The 17,650-nt window shown below is 39.3% G+C and overlaps 1 protein-coding gene across 1 annotated transcript in view; it reads left to right on the forward strand.

Annotated features, from left to right (window-relative positions):
• Positions 1-17,650, forward strand: part of LOC129814122 (BMP/retinoic acid-inducible neural-specific protein 3-like) — a 101,758-nt gene that overhangs the window by 25,550 nt on the left and 58,558 nt on the right. Inside the window, exon 2 of the mRNA XM_055866940.1 lies at positions 5,883-6,210. Coding sequence (XP_055722915.1) covers positions 5,933-6,210 — 278 coding nt within the window. The 5' untranslated portion in view covers positions 5,883-5,932. The remainder of the gene's footprint in view (positions 1-5,882; positions 6,211-17,650) is intronic.

The raw sequence follows: 17,650 nt of genomic DNA on the forward strand, positions 1-17,650 counted from the left end.
TGAGAATCAGATAATTTTTTACATTCATGCTTTTTCACGCCCTCCTAATTGTTTTAGCTGATTAACTTGCTATGCTCATGCTTTTTAATTAAGGATTTTTCATTTTCAGGATTATGGCTTTTGTTTATTTATATTACATCTTGCAAACAGTTACTTGGGGGCAAACTTTTAGTGGAAGGATGAGATTTTAATAATCTTCATGGTTAGAAAGAATCTGCTCATAAAATATTGATATGTAGAGGTTACTGAGCAAGATGATTGACCTTTAAGAACTATAATCAGGAAGATCTGTGCTGTTTCGCTGCTTGGCGACATCCAACCAGATTCTGATATTCACTAAAAAACATCCCACAGCTTGACGCAGGGTATGTTTATTTGGCAATGGTAGATTTTTCTTATGAAAAAAGCAATATCATGTGCATCTCAGGGACCTGGTCTGTCTTTGCTTCTCCTCGAATGAGTGGGATGTCTCGCATGGTTAAACACATAGAGTATAGCTTTTGAGTTGGGATCACGATGCCATCGGTGCGATGCAGCTCGACGCATAGGGACCCAAATCTTGCGTAACCAAGATCTATGACAGCTGTTTGGCTTACCATAGCGTAGGAGGTGTACTCCTGATAATTGCTCTCATCCTTTCATCAAACCACGCTTAAGCAAATTGCCAGGCTGGAACTGATGGAAAGTTCTGCCTTGGCTGCCAGTTTTTATAATTGAGCCATAGTACAAACCCACCAACCCGGTACTATGAATACTCTTTTAGTGCAGATAGAAATCCACCCTCAGCAAGAAGCGATAGAGAAATATTGTGGGACAGCTGGCAGGGTTGCTGAGTAGTTAAAACACTGAGTATGAGTAGCTTAGTTCAAGAGAACATCTGGCCTTCTGGTAATAGGACTACACCTGCCTTGCTGGGCCCGGCCAGGAGGCAGGTGTTGGCCCACACTCACAAACCCTTATTAAGTCAGATTCAATAAGGACTCACAGCTGCACTCATTGCCTTGCACACATTACTGGGTTTAACTTACAGGTATAGCATACTTATACTTTGTGGATGGTCAGCCTGATATTGTGCCTTATGCTATGTATTATAAAGCAATGAAAAAGTACACTATCTGTAGCCTTTCTCTTAATGTATGGTCCTTGCCGATTTGAAGAGCAGTGTATGCCTGTGTGCTTATGTGGGCCCATGTGTGTTTTTGAGTGTGTGTGTGCATGCGTGCGTGCGTGAGTGGGTGCGCGTGTACTATTCAGGGGTGTTAGCAACTGTGAACATTACCCACCTGCAAAACGTGGTGAATGCTACAAATGTGAATGGCACAAAAGTAACCCAGTTCCCCAGACCATACTTGTCTGAAATTTTATTTCTAAGTGCGAGACGGTAAAATGGTTTTCTATTCCACCTGTGTGCCCTCGTACCTTCATACTGAATTCAAGACATTCGTGTCTTCTCCTTGGTTTTCCTCTTGGGTAGAAAGGATAAATAGGAAAGTACTTGATTTATGCAAGATGAACATTAAATGTCAAGGCTAAATTCAGTATTTCCTCCATTATCTCACTGGCTTTTTTTAGGATGTTGTATTCTTTTTATAATTAGGAAGAACTTCAACAGTGGAGCAAAAAGCAAGCCTGGTATGGACATCTCAGTAAGAGGTGTTGCTTTCAGAACTTAGACTCATTTGAAAGGTACATTTCAAGCAAGTTGGAAAGTCAGCACTAGAATTTGTATGAATCGGTTATGGCTCGTTTTCCCCTCTACTGTAGCTTCATGAGATGACTACCATCATACAGGAGATGATTTTGTTTGTAACCGTGACACAGCAAGTCATATTTTATTTATGCTAAAGTTGAATTTACACTTGGAAATGTCATTCAGATCTAATATCCTGCTTACAACTGCAAAGTTCAACTGTCGAAATAGAAAGTTCTGATGGAGTTTTGGCTGTAAAGGGTATGGGCAATACAGAGAAACAGGCAAGAAAGGGAGGAATGGAAGGATGATACAGAATGAAAGGAGAAGTGGAAGCAGCCGCAGATACCACAGCTGTTTCCCTCAGCTTCTCATCTTTACGGTGGATCCACCCCAAGTGGCATCCTATTCCCTATAAAATGCACTACTTTTGAAGAGAGACACAGGGCTCTGGTCAAAAGTAGTGCACTATTTAGGGAATAGGGTGCCATTTGGGATGCAGGGGTCTTCCTCTCCAGTGGAGTGTGCACAGTGCAGTGTGCAGTAACCCAACCTCTTCAAAGAGTATCTTACCCTACAGCACCCCTCATACACTAACTGTAAATCGCTTTGGATAAGAGCGTCTACTAAATGACTAAAATGTAAATGTGAGGGATACTGTTTAAGACGGGCCTTGTCTTGATGACTGGGCAGGCAGATGATAGGTAAAATTAGGTTTTAATTATTAACTTGTGATGCACAAAGGTGAAATAAAGTACTCATTATTATTTCATAGTGATTCATTCTCGACCTAAGATATATGTTGTATCCTCTTAGTTTTTGAAATAATGGATGGAATTCTAATCAGTTGGAATGCAGGTGCTTCAAGTATACAGTGGGGCAAAAAGTATTTAGTCAGCCACCAATTGTGCAAGTTCTCCCAGTTAAAAAGATGAGAGAGGCCTGTAATTTTCATCATAGGTACACTTCAACTATGACAGACAAAATTAGAAAAAAAAATCCAGAAAATCACATTGTAGGATTTTTAATGAATTTATTTGCAAAGTATGGTGGAAAATAAGTATTTGGTCACCTACAAACAAGTGGGACAGTTGAGCAGAAAGGGGAGGGAAACAAAGGACAAAAGGAACATAATGCAATGTTATATTGAACAAAAATATAAACGCAACATGCAACAATGTCAAAGATTTTACTGAATTACAGTTCAAATGAGGAAATCAGTAAATTTAAATAAACTCATTAGGCCCTAATATATGGATATACTGCATGGCCTCACAATGGGACTCAGGATCTCATCATGGTATTTCTGTGCATTCAAATTTACATCGATAAAATGCAATTGTGTTCGTTGTCCGTAGCTTATGCCTGCCCATACCATAACCCCACCGCAACCATGGGGCACTCTGTTCACAACGTTGACATTAGCAAACCACTCATCCCATGATGCCATACACATGGCCTGCTATTGGACGTACTGCCAAATTCTCTAAAACAATGTTGGAGGCGGCTTATGGTAGAGAAATTAACATAAAAGTGTCTGGCAACAGCTCTGGTGGACATTCCTGCAGTCAGCATGCCAGCATCCCTCAAAACTTGAGACATCTGCGGCATTGTGTTGGGAATACTATTAGTCCTATATCACTTGTACAGTTTGTTCAAGCTTGTTCTATTCTTGGCCCTAAAAGTTTGATAGTGCAGTGCATATTCAACACTACAGTAACTCATTAATATAAAAAACGTAATTTACCCCCCTCTTCAAGCATGATGTCTGAAGGAAATATATACTTTATAAATTATATATACAGTATTTATTATATACAGTGCATTCAGAAAATATTCAGACCCCTTGACTTTTTCCACATTTTGTTACGTTACAGCCTTATTCTAAATTGGATGAAATCATTTCTTCCCCCTCATCAATTTACACACAATACCCCATAATGACAAAGCAAAAAAAGGTTTTTAGACATTTTTGCAAATGTATTAAAAATAACAAACAGATACCTTATTTACATAACCCTTTGGTATGAGACCCGAAATTGAGCTCAGGTGCATCCTGTTTCCATTGATCAACCTGTAGATGTTTCTACAACTTGATTGGAGTCCAACTGGTAAATCCAATTGATTGGACATGATTTGGAAAGGCACACACCTGTCTATATGAGGTCACACAGATGACAGTGCATGTCAGAGCAAAAACCAAGCCATGAGGTTAAAGGAATTGTCCGTAGAGCTCCGGGACAGGATTGTGTCGAGGCACAGATCTGGGGAAGGGTACCAAAAGAATTCTGGTCCCAAAGAACACAGTGGCCTCCATCATTCTTCAATGGAAGAAGTTTAGAACCACCAAGACTCTTCCCAGAGCTGGCCTCCCGGCTAAACTGAGCAATCGGGGGAGAAGGGCCTTGGTCAGGGAGGTAACCAAGAACCCGATGGTCACTCTGACAGAGGTCCAGAGTTCCTCTGTGGAGATGGGACAACCTTCCAGAAGGACAACCATCTCTGTAGCACTCCACCAATCAGGCCTTTATTGTAGAGTGGCCAGAAAGCAGCCCCTCCTCAGTAAAAGACACATGACAGCCTGGTTGGAGTTTGCCAAAAGGCACCTAAAGGACTCTCAGACAATGAGAAACTAGATTATCTGGTCTGATGAAACCAAGATTGAATTCTTTGGCCTGAATGCCAAGCGTCACGTCTGGAGGAAACTTGCCAGTATCCCTACGGTGAAGCATGGTGGGGCAGCATCATGCCATAGACATGGTTTTTTGTTCACCTTCCAACAAGACAACGATCCTATGCACACAGCCAAGACACTGCAGCAGTGGCTTTGGAACATGTGTCTGAATGTCCTTGAGTGGCCCAGCCAGAGCACGGACTTGAACCCGATCGAACATCTCTGGAGAAACCTGAAAATAGCTTTGTAGCGATGCTCCTCATCCAACCTGACAGAGCTTGAGAGGATCTGCAGAGAAGAATGGGAGAAACTCCCCAAATACAGGTGTGCTAAGCTTGTAGCCAAAGGTGCTTCAACAAAGTATTGAGTTAAGGGTCAGAATACTTATGTAAATTGATATTTCAGTTTTTTGTTTTTACACATTTGGAAAAATCTAATAAAAACTGTTTTTCTTTGTCATTATGGGTTATTGTGTGTTGATTGATGAGGGGGGAAAACGTTTTAATCAATTTTAGAATAAGGCTGTAAAGTAACAAAATGTGGAAAAAGTCAAGGGGTCTGAATATTTTCCCAATGCAATGTATGTATTATATATTTTTACTATAGCTGCCAACCACAGAAAGACTCAGGAGCCCACTCTCAATAAGTGTAAACAGCCTGCTGTTGCCGATCTGCTAATCATCAGATGGGGGAGGAGAGGAGGTAGGGGGCCCATGTGGGTAACTGGGATGCCCTGCCTTGATTGGGTAACTGATTCATTAAAAAACTGCATAATAAATTAATGTCACTGGTCAATTGTGTGAGTCAGGGGCTGGGTCCATGAGGCAAAAATAGATGAATAAAAATAACATTATTTTTTTATTACTATAATTTTGGATCCAACCACAGGAGCCCGCTCTCAATGTTCAAAACGCACCAGAGAGCATAATTAAGACCCAGAGGATCAGTAGTTTATAAAAAATAACTGTGGATTAAGTTTGATCACAAGCACATACAGGTACAGTATCTCCCAAAATTAACGAAACATAAATTGTTTTAAAAGGGTGTTGCAGATCCGCTTGAACAAATCCCTGAGGCCTATGATTTCTTCATCTGGCACTGGGAGCGCTACCACATAAAATACCACAGTGTGTATTTGATTGAACTGAGGCCTAAAGCAGGTTTTTTATTTCCCTTCCTTCACAGGTCTAGACCAATACTTGGTGTATAGCTCTCCAAAGCTAGCTGAAGAAAGGCTCTTACAGTGTAGTTAGTACAGGCCAAGATTGAATGCATCGACCTGGGAGGGAAGTCTACCCAGTTGTAGTATTAGGTTTTTGGCTCCGAAAAAGAAAGTTACTGCATGTGTGTTTGATTAAATTTATCCCGAAGAGAAGCTCTGACGAAGGCTGTAAGGCTGATGCATCAGCTAAATAAACACAAGTGAAACTGTCAAGAACAGTGTCCAAGTTTTTATTTTCTTTCAAGTTGTCCTCTGAATTGAGCCCAAAAACATGTCGTCTCTCTTTCCCTTTATAGGCCAGGAGGGATTAGTAGAAGAATGCTGGTCCCGGGTGCCAAACAGGAAGATGGTGATGCGTTGGCCGAGTGCTGCAGCTGTTAGATGGTTGCTGTTGATGCTCCTATGGCAGTGGACAGTGCTGGGCCACCTCGGCTGGGTTCTGGCCCTGGCTGGGGGGCAGCAGAGTAAGAACCCCTCACTCACTGCTGCCAGCACTGGACGCCAGAGTGGCGGCCAACTGGATTGGCTGCTGTCCGAGAAGGGACCTTTCCACCGTTGTCCTGAATACACAGAGTTCAAAGAACGCTTCCAGCAAGGTTTCTCCACACGCTATAAGATCTACAGGTGAGAATCTAGAGGCGAGGTGTGTGTGTGTGTGTGTACTGTGCCTTGCAAAGGTATTCACCACCCTTGGTCTTTTTCCTATTTTGTTTCAGTACAGCCTGTAATTTAAATTTATTTTTATTTGGATTTCATGTAATGGACATACACAAAATAGTCCAAATTAGTGAAGTGAAATTAAAAGATTTCAAAAAATTCTAAAAAATAAAAAACGGAAAAGTGGTGTGTGCATATGTATTCACCCCCTTTGCTATGAAGCCCCTAAATAAGATCTGGTGCAACCAATTACCTTCAGAAGTCACATAATTAGTTAAATAAAGTCCACCTGTGTGCAATCTAGGTGTTGCATGATCTGTCACATGATCTCAGTATATATACACCTGTTCTGAAAGGCCCCAGAGTCTACCACTAAGCAAGGAGCACCACCAAGCAAGCGGCACTACCAAGCACTAAGAAGACCAAGGAGCTCAACCAAACAGATCACGGACAAAGTTGTGGAGAAGTACAGATCAGGGTTGGTTTATAAACAAATATCCGAACCTTTGAACATCCCACGGAGCACCATTAAATCCATTATTAAAAAATGGAAAGAATATGGCACCACAACAAACCTGCCAAGAGAGGGCTGCCCACTAAAACTCACAGACCAGGCAAGGAGGGCATTAATCAGAGAGGTAACAAAGAGTCCAAAGTTAACCCTGAAGGAGCTGCAAAGCTCCACAGGGGAGATTGGAGTATCTGTCCATTGGACCACTTTAAGCTGAACACTCCACAGAGCTGGGCTTTATGGAAGAGTGGCCAGAAAAAAAGCCAATGCTTAAAGGAAAAAATAAGCAAACATGTTTGGTGTTCGCCAAAAGGCATGTGGGTGACTCCCCAAACATATGGAAGAAGGTACTCTGGTCAGATTAGACTAAAACTGAGCTTTTTGGCCATCAAGGAAAATCCTATGTCTGGCGCAAACCCAACACCTCCCATCACCCCGAGAACACCATCATGGTGGTGGCAGCATCATGCTGTGGGGATGGTTTTTTATCGGCAGGGACTGGGAAACGGGTCAGAATTGAAGGAATGATGGATGGCGCTAAATACAGGGAAATTCTTGAGGGAAACCTGTTTCAGTCTTCCAGAGATTTGAGACTGGGACGGAGGTTCACCTTCCAGCAGGACAATGACCCTAAGCATACTGCTAAAGCAACACTTGAGTGGTTTAAGGGAAAACATTTAAATGTCTTGGAATGGCCTAGTCAAAGCCCAGTCCTCAATCCAATTGAGAATCTGTGGTATGACTTAAATAATTCTGTATACCAGCAGAACCCATCCAACTTGAAGGAGCTGGAGCAGTTTTGCCTTGAATAATGGGAAAAAATCCCAGTGGCTAAATGTGCCAAGTTTATAGAGACATACCCCAAAAGACTTGCAGCTGTAATTGCTGCAAAAGGTGTCTCTACAAAGTATTGACTTTGGGGGGGTTGAATAGTTCAATTTTTCTGTTTTTTTGTCTTATTTCTTGTTTGGTTCTCAATAACAAATACTTTGCATCTTCAAAGTGGTAGTCAGGTTGTGTAAATCAGAAGATATAAATCCCAAAAAATCTATTTTAATTCCAGGTTGTAAGGAAACAAAATATGAAAAATTCCAAGGGGGGTGAATACTTTCGCAAGCCACTGTATATGTGTGTGTTATTTTTGAAAAGAGATACATTTTATGAACTATATTTTTTCAAAGTTCAAAGGAATATGTGCCCTATGCCACAGCTTTCTTTGAATGATACTGTACTGTACTGCACTGTGATTGTCCATGCTGCACTGTACTCTGATGAACCATACCACACCAAGCAAGAGACAAAAAGCACTTCCATAACCCATCCATGTATTTTTCAACATCTCTATCTTTTCAAAAGCATTCTAATTATTCTAAATGTAATATCAAATGTGATGTGCTGGATCTGATATGCCTGCATTTAAAATGGTAATTTCCTCAGCTTGGAATATATTTGTACTCTGACCCTTTCCTGTCCCTCACTTTCCTCCATCACACATCCAGGCCTATTTTATTTTATTGCTCCATGCTCTCTCCATGGTGCTACTGAACATTCACCTCAGTCAAATTATAGCTCCAGATTAGTGGGGGCATTTTTTCCTGCTGTGCTGCTAATGCTACTTGACTGTGGGCATGTAGAAAGATGTATCGCCATACAAGGTGGATTTCTTTAACGACAGAACTGACTTTCATCTCTTGGAAAACAATGAATTCAGAAATCTGCTTGAGTTTTCTTCTCGTCCAACTTGAAATGATAGGTTTCATTGCAGATGCACAAAGTATGGCTAGACAGGATAGGTGTAGCTTTCTGACAGAAGTGGGACACATCACAACATGCCCTAGGACAGTGTCAAAAATTACTAAGATAAGGAACTTGAATGCAGATTCTTACAGATAGTTATCTTTTCAGGGGAGACATGAGTTTATGCAATTGCAATATTTCTTAAGTTTTCTAAATGTATCTGTTATACCTTTATTTTCCCCCTGCAATTCGTGTTTGAATTAATCCCTGCTAGTTGTTCTACTCTATCTCAGGCTGTGTAATAAATATCACTCAGTCTGTGTATAGGGGCCATTAACCATGCTTAGGCTTTTAGCAAGCTTCACTGCTGCATTATGAGTGTATCTACTCTGTCGGTCAAGTTTGGCCTCTTTCTCTGCCTCCTCTGCCCCACATGTAGCTGACATTGGCCAACTCCAATGTCAGCATGGGAAGAGCAGCTGGGCAGAAAAGGGCCTGCAGATCTGTGATGGAATCAGGCAAAGAGCACAGCCAGCACTGTATGAAAGGTTGCCTAGCAGACAAATTGCGTGTGTGTGCATGTGCGTGTGTGCAATATTGTCCGACCAACACCTCAGCCGTCAATGGACATAAATGAGGTTTCCCCCAATTGTGCTGCCAAGGCCTTTTGATATGTTCACTGATCTTTTTAAAGGACACCCAGGGAGAAAGTAGGTGTGCAAGTCTGCACATTACGAATAGGGAATACCAACTGGGTTATTTAGAGGAAGGCTGATGTTCCCCCTCTCTGCCTGGTCACAGCTGCCCTACGGGTGGTGCACTGAAAAATTCCTGCTAAAGCAAACCCAGTCATCCTTGCTGTTACTTTCTGGAGTGAAGGGGCTTTGTCCTATTTGAATAGCAAGCCTGATATGTTCTGTAATGTTTTTATGTTTCCTGAGTTCAAGTGTTGTGCAGGGAGAATCCGATTCTGTAAGTGCCATTGACATGATAACTACACAGCATGTATTTACTATGCCTGTGAAATATGTAAAGATATGTGATTTTAGTTTTGAAGAGCCCCCATGCCTATGAATAAATTGAATGTGAGGGTCACAGGGCCAAGGATGCTTAAATTCCCTGCAGAATCTAGCAATGGTGATTGTCAAAGAAAGAGCTGCTGCTGCTGCTGGCTATGGTCTTGCCAGTTCTCTCACAGACGAGGTTTGCAACTTAATAGATATCCTATTGAAATAATTGTTACATGAATAGATAAAACGCGATTTAATGTGATTTGTAAAAAACATACAACTTTAAAACAAGATAGCGAAGCAGCACGTCTTGCAGATTGGGGAATCTCTTCTTTCATAGGCCTTCATTTGGTGAGAGGAAATAGGAAAGAAGGGGAAGGATGTTTACATTATCCAAACAGGAAGACACTTATATAAAGCTGGCTCTCCCAGGAGGTGTTATGGGATGATAGATGCGTTCCCTTAAGATACATTACTGCTGGCTCATTGTGCTTTTGAGCCATGTGAGGTGGCAGCACTGGCAGCCTATAGGGACTCCACTGAGCGCATCCAGGGCCCAACGGCTCTCGTAACATGGTAACAGCTCATCCTGGAGGCAACAAGAACTGCCAAGACAATAAATCAAGTAATGAAACATGGTCACTCACAAATTATTACATTAGGAGGTACAATGCTGATGCAGAAATCTGGAGACTTCATAATGAGGTTGAGAATTTTCAAAATAATGGAAGATGATTAATAAGTGAACCTTGTCTGGCAACCTTGGATTTTCCAGGCTCTGAAACGTGAATTGTGAGATATTGGTGTAGGGTTCTGAGGCGCTCCGGCTTTGTGTAGATTAATTGATGTAATTGACCACCTCGCTCACTCCGCGTACAACTAACCACAATAACATTTCACATTCTGCATTGAACTGATGTTTTGTCTTCAAGTGTATGGGTTTTGTTGACCCGTGTTTCTTTTTGGTATTGAACGTGTAATTGTCATTTTGTATTGGCATAGTGACTGTTGTTGTAATCTTTCTTTTAAAAATCATGGGTAAAGCCTTCAAAATACAATAAAGGCCTTCAGTATGAAGACTACCTCAGCTTATTTAAAGAAAGACACTTTCTGAAAAGCTCACATCAGTTGTTTAATTCAGGTTCAATAAAGGGGCTGTTAGTTTCAGGGTCAATATAAAAACATTAACTAGAAATTAAAGAGACAAGCTGCATGTCTCACATCAGGTCAGACATAATGCTATGAGACGGGAGGGACATTTATCAGCCATTCTCATTTCATTTCCCAGAAAGTTAATTAGTGACAGAATTAGCTCTCCCTCTTTATATCAAGTGTGGCTAAAACGGATTCTAAATCTGAAGTGTGTCCATGATATATGATTACTTTGTCAGAGGCAAATAATTATTTGTTGTTTTGATTTTCTAGCTTTTTATTCTATTTTATTCTATTTCTCAATGGTTAACACAGTTGAGAAATCAAATTACTCTGTTGAAGGCTGTGACTCCCCATGTACAATTAACAAGATTCATTTAATTCTAATGGAGAATCAGAATGTGCTATTCAACTTGTTGGGAAAAGAGCTGCTCTGAGCCGTTGGTGCACTTGCACAATACATTATCCCATTTAGTATAAATGTTTGAGTAACTGACATTTTTTAAGTTCTACTTTGTCCTTTAACAGAATTATTCCTCATTCAGCTGGACAATTTAAATTCTCTGAGAGGAAATGTTGAACTGGTTAAAATTTGAGGGAAAGTGTTGCAAGCATACATATTCTGCTAAGCATAAACATTCTAAGAGAATGCGTTATATCAGCACAACAGGAGAAAGGGAAGAAACACTAATTTATTTTTGCCCTTTTAGCTCTAAAATCTCAGAAGAGATTTGTGCAATAAAGTATACTCCTATTGTTTATACATGTGCTATTTTAGAAATGTACTTTGAAAAAGTCTATCTCTGCATTACAAATATTTCTATTGCAACACAATAGTACTTTTGTACAGCAGACCAGCCCTGTCTGGCCCTGAAAAATTGCGAGAATCAATATAAAAAATGAATTTGAAAAGTTTTCCAAGAAATTGCTACAATACTTCACAAATACACATTGACTTGAAAGACTGCCTCCTCAGTGGATGAGGGCCAAATATGAATAAAATGGAAACCTAGTTTTCAGCTTTCAGAGGAAATGGGGCAGATCAGCCATTCCCCTTTTGCCTCTCAAAGTAGCACACAGAAATCTAACACAGAAAGAGAGCCATTCGACACCTTGATCATATCAAGGGTTCATATAGAGGTTGACCTACTGATCATGGCATGTTTGTGCTAGAGACGCCATCTGATCTGAAATCCTGCAGCTGTGGTCTAGGATTGATTCATGTAAATGTCAGAAGTTTGATTTCGAAAATGTATCTTATTTTAATTTTGGCTTCTCAAACTAACTCAGACATTTTGTGTAATTGGTTAATCAAATCTCCCCATTCTTGCTCAATTTTGCATGCCTTCTCAAACAGCTACAACTGTATATGCATTCGCACATCAAGTCTTCGCTTGAGTTGGGCTCCCCGACGGAACAACTGTTGAACATCTGAGCTTGTGGTTGTTTGTGGGGGAACGGTGGGGAGAGTGTGTGTATGTATCCCACATCTGTTGCTATGGGGTAATGATGTTAGGAACAGTATAGGATGAATCACAATAATTGTTTCCTAAAATATTAATTGCTTGCCAAGAAATGAAATGTTTGTAATGCCAGTCCTGGTTATAGGTAACAATAGGTAACAATCAAATATGAAGAGCTTACATTATTATGCATATTATTAGTTAAGTGTATAAATAAATAAATAAATATATATATATTATACAATCTTGGATATTTAAAAAACTGTATACAATACAATCGGAGGTGAGGGCATTGGAAATGCTTTTGGCTATTAATCTGCTGCTGTTCTGTAGGTGGCACTGTGTGCTCTTTTTAAGGATGGGTCCCAATCTCTCAAAGGCCCTAGGATCCAGGTGAACAGGGGTGGTCTGCCAGTCACTGGGACGACAATCCAACTTAGGGTGGGGGAGGTTTTAGCAGGTGGAATAGTGGAGAACAGTTGGAGGTTTACTTTATTTGCAGTGCAAATATCATGGTACAGCTATATGGACACTCAATCATCATGGTACCTTTTAATGGTAAGTTTACAAACACATATTATGATAAATAGAATTTTAACTTATATCTCATTATGGTAAATTGTGAAATAAGTATAACCAGTTATAATTGTAATGGCTTAGCAGATAATAAGAAAATATTATCAGTATTTACCTGGCTAAAAGAGAAGGAATATAATATCTATTGTTTACAGGAAAATTATTCAACAATTTTAGATGAAGTTGTGCGAGAAAAGGACTGGGGTTGCAAAATATAGTTCTCCCATGGGCAAAGAAACTCAAAAGGGGTGATGAAATTTAATTAGCAAGAATTTTGATCCAAATGTGCAAATGGTCCAAACAGATCCGCAAGGTAGATGGATTCCTTTAAATGTATTTCACCTTTATTTAACTAGGGAGGCCAGTTGGGAACAAATTCTCATTTAAAACCTGGTCAAGATAGAGCAAAGCAGTGCGACACAAACAACACAGACATGGGTTAAACAAACATACAGGCAATAACACATTAGAAAAATATATATACAGTGTGTGCAAATGTAGTAAGATTAGGGAGGTAAGGCAATAAATAGGCCATAGTGGCGAAATAATTACAATTTAGCAATTAAACACTTGAGTGATAGATGTGCAGAAGATGAATGTGCAAGTAGAGATACTGGGGTGCAAAGGAGCAAAAAAATAAATAACAACATGGGGATGAGGTAGTTGGATGGGCTATTTACAGATGGGCTATTTACAGATTGGCTATTTACAGATGGGCTATGTACAGGTGCATTGATCGGTAAGCTGCTCTGACAGCTGATGCTTAAAGTTAGTGAGGGAGATATAAGTCTCCAGCTTCAGTGATTTTTGCAATTCGTTCCAGTCATTGGCAGCAGAGAACTGGAAGGAAAGGCGGCCAAAGGAGGAATTGGCTTTGGGGGTGACCAGTGAAATATACCTGCTGGAGCGCGTTCTACGGGTGGGTGCTGCTATGTTGACCAGTGAACTGAGATAAGGCAGGGCTTTACCTAGCAAAGACTTATAGATGACCTGGAGCCAGTGGGTTTGGCGACGAATATGAAGCGAGGGCCAGCCAACAAGAGCCTACAGGTCACAGTGGTGGGTAGTATATGGGGCTTTGATGACAAAACGTATGGCACTGTGATAGACTACATCCAATTTGCTGAGTAGAGTTTTACGAGGGTATGTTTGGCAGCATGAGTGAAGGATACTTTGTTGCGGAATAGGAAGCCGAATCTAGATTTAATTTTGGATTGGAGATGCTTAATGTGAGTCTGGAAGGAGATTTTACAGTCTAACCAGACACCTAGGTATTTGTAGTTGTTCACATATTCTAAGTCAGAACCATCCAGAGTAGTGATGCTAGACAGGCGTCCGGGTGCGGGCAGCGATCGGTTGAAGTGCATGCATTTAGTTTTGCTTGCATTTAAGAGCAGTTGGAGGCCACGGAAGGAGTGTTGTATAGCATTGAAGCTCGTCTGGAGACTTGTTAATACAGTGTTACCCATGGTTCACCAAACAATATTTTGAAAGAGGAAGCAAAGTACTTTAAACATATGTTTTCATTTCAGTCTCCTCCATCTCCATTAACCAAAGTTAAAATGTAAGGATTTTTTTATTTTAATAACGTAAAGTGAACAGCTGTACAAAAAGACTCATGTGAAGGCCAAATTACAGAGGGACTTATTGATGCATTTAAAGCCTTTAAGTCAGTGAAAACTGAAGGGTACATCAACCTTTTCTGATGTACTAAGAGAACCGTTATTAGCATGTTATAACCACTCCTATAAAAACAAGAAGGTCGGATTACCCTATTACTGAAACAGGACCTAGGTGGTAAATATAAAGATCCAGTCAATTAAAAAAATTGGAGGCCCCTTACACTTCAGTGTTGTGATGCAAAATTCTAGCAAAATGCATAGTGGATAGAATTAAAAATGTATTGTCGGATATTATTAATCCTAATCATACAGGTTTTTTACATGGACGATACATTGGAGATAATATAAAAGACAAGTTCTGGAAACAATAGACCACTATGAAAAATCTGGGAAACCAGGCCTGGCATGCATAGCTGACTTTGAAAGGCTTTTAAATGAAGTATGTCTGGAATTGAATCTATATATGCCTGAAATTTTTCAATTTGGGAGAATTTCTTATACAATGGGTTAAAGTTATGTATAGTAACCCTAGGTGTAAAATAATAAATAATGGCTACTTCTCAGAAAGTATTAAACTGTCAAGAGGAGAAAAACAAGGTTGTCCACTATCGGCATATCTATTTATTGTAGCCATCGAAGTGTTAGCTATTAAAATCAGATCCAACAATAATATCAAGGGTCTAGAAATCCAGGGCTTAAAAACAAAGGTGTCATTGTATGCTGATGATTCATGTTTTCTTTTAAATCCACAATTTGTATCCCTCCACAGCCTCATAGAGGATCTAGATCATTTTTCTAACCTCTCTGGATTACAACCAAATCATGATAAATGTAGTACTATGTTAAGTATTGGATCACAAAAAAATACAACTTTTACAATACTGTGTAGTTTACCAATAAAATGGTCTGATGGTGAAGTGAACATACTCGGTATTCATATCCCAAAATAAAGAAATTATCTCACTACAGTACATTTTAATAGAAAGTTAGCAAAAAATAGATAAGATCTTGCTACCATGGTAAGGAAATACCTGTATATTTGTAGAAAAATCACCCTGATTAACTCTTTAGTCATATTCCAGTTGACCTATTTGCTTATGGCCCTGCCTACACCTAACAACTTGTTTTTTAAAACTGTATGATTAGTAAATATAAAATTTTATTTGGAACGGCAAGCCAGATTTTTTTATGGCCTTATTATATATTGAATATGAATTAGGAGGGCAGAAATGATTAAATATTAACGCATTAGACATTTCACTAACGGCTTCGGTCATACAAAAGCTATACTTAAATCTGAACTGGTTCTCTAACAGATTAGTAAAAATGGCTCACTCCGTGTTCAAGAATGGCCCTTTCCCCTTTATTCAGAATACAACCTCTCCTTGTCGGTTATTTGAAAATGAAATAATCTCCAAAATATCGCTATTTTTAAAACAAACCATAGAAAGTTGCTTGCAATTTCAGTTTAATCAACCAGAAAAAACAGAACAAATATTACAACAAGTATTATGGTTCAACTCACATATACTATTGATTAAAAAAACATTACTTTTGGAAAGAATGTTTAAAAAACTGTACAATCTTTGTAAATTATATCATGAATAGGACTGGTGGAGTTATATCAAATATATTGAAATGTCTTCTCTATCCAAAATTACAACCAAATAATTGCAGCATTACTGCACAAATGGAAGAGACAAGTGGAAGGGGGAGAAAGTAAGAAACTTGTCTGTCGGCACTGCATTAAAAACAACAATTGGATACAAAACAATGGTGATAAATAAACAAGTATATCAGTTTCATTTCAGGACCAAAAAATTGCCATACAGATTGCAAAGTAGTTGGGAAGAGATTTTGGATGTACCGATTCCATGGCACATGGTTTATGAACTGATACACAAAATGACACCAGATTCAAAATTATTGCAACCAATATATGAGGGATAAAACCATCCCAGCTCTGCAGATTTTGCTGCCAAGAGACAGAATCATAAAAAATAAAAATAAAAACCTAGGTGTTATACATTAGGAATGTGACCAAAATAGCTTTTTACCACCTGAGGAACATTGCCAAGGTGCGGCCGTTTCGCTCTCAGGCTGATACAGAGAGACTCATCCATGCTTTTATTACAAGCAGTCTTGACTACTGTAATGCTCTCCTGTCTGGTCTACCCAAGAAAGCCATTGGTCAACTGTAAAACATACAGAATGCTGCAGCACAGGTACTGACCAAGACCAGACGGAGAAACACATTACACTGGTTTAAAGGTCTTCTGCACTGGCTGCCTGTGAGTTTTAGAATTCATTTAAATATACTTCTATTGGTTTAGAAATCAATCCACCATTGTGCACCCCAATACATATCAGACATGCTTTTAAAATATGTACCCAGTAGGTCCCTCAGGTCCTCTGTCACTGGCCTTTTAACTATGGAGAGGCAGCCTTTAAATATTATGCCCCCAGCCTCTGGAATAGCCTGACAGAGAACCTGAGGGGGGCTGAAACTGTGGACCTTTTAAAAGAGATCTTAAAACACATCTTTCTAGCTTTTCTTTTCTTTAGGGTGCTTCTTAGTTATTCAGTTTGTGTCATTCTTTTGTTTTGTATCTTATTTTTGTTGTGTAGTAAATATTTCAGCTTTTATTTTCCTCGTTTTTTATTCGTTTTTTTCCTGTAAAGCACATTGCATTGCATTCTATGTTAAATTAGATCATTTGTTTTGGTACTGTCCATATGTAGCTTGTTTTTGGTTGCAGGTTCAGGAATGGCTGATTAATTGCAACATTTACCTGGGGCTAACGCTGCAAAAAGCAGTGGTGGATGATTTGAAAAAGTATAGTCAATCGATAATAATCAATAATATAATATACTTAGCAAAATTGTTTCTCTTTAATCTGTAGAACCTATGAGAATAGAAAGGTTTTAAACTTTTGTGAAACATCACAGCACAGTTGAAATATATAAGGCAAATATAAATTAAAACTGGATGGTCTTCAGAGATAGATGGGAGGGATGTAGCTGAAGGGTGGGACTAAAGACAAACAAAAGATAAAGAATGTAAAATATACTGTGTCCGTAAAATATATATAGTATGTATAAGCTGTAAGTAGAAGCCTAAGTGTTGTTGTCTATTAGTTTACTTAAGTTAGGGGCGGGGTGGTAGAGTTAGGGGAAAATAATAAAGGAAAATATATTTTACAAATGATGTATACACTACAAGTCAAAAGTTTGGACACTCCTACTCATTCAAGGGATTTTCTTAATTTTACAATTGTATACATTGTAGAATAATAGTGAAGACATCAAAACTATTAAGAAACACACATGGAATCT

Source organism: Salvelinus fontinalis, chromosome 17 (assembly GCF_029448725.1).
Source record: "Salvelinus fontinalis isolate EN_2023a chromosome 17, ASM2944872v1, whole genome shotgun sequence".
NCBI classification, from domain to species: domain Eukaryota; kingdom Metazoa; phylum Chordata; class Actinopteri; order Salmoniformes; family Salmonidae; genus Salvelinus; species Salvelinus fontinalis.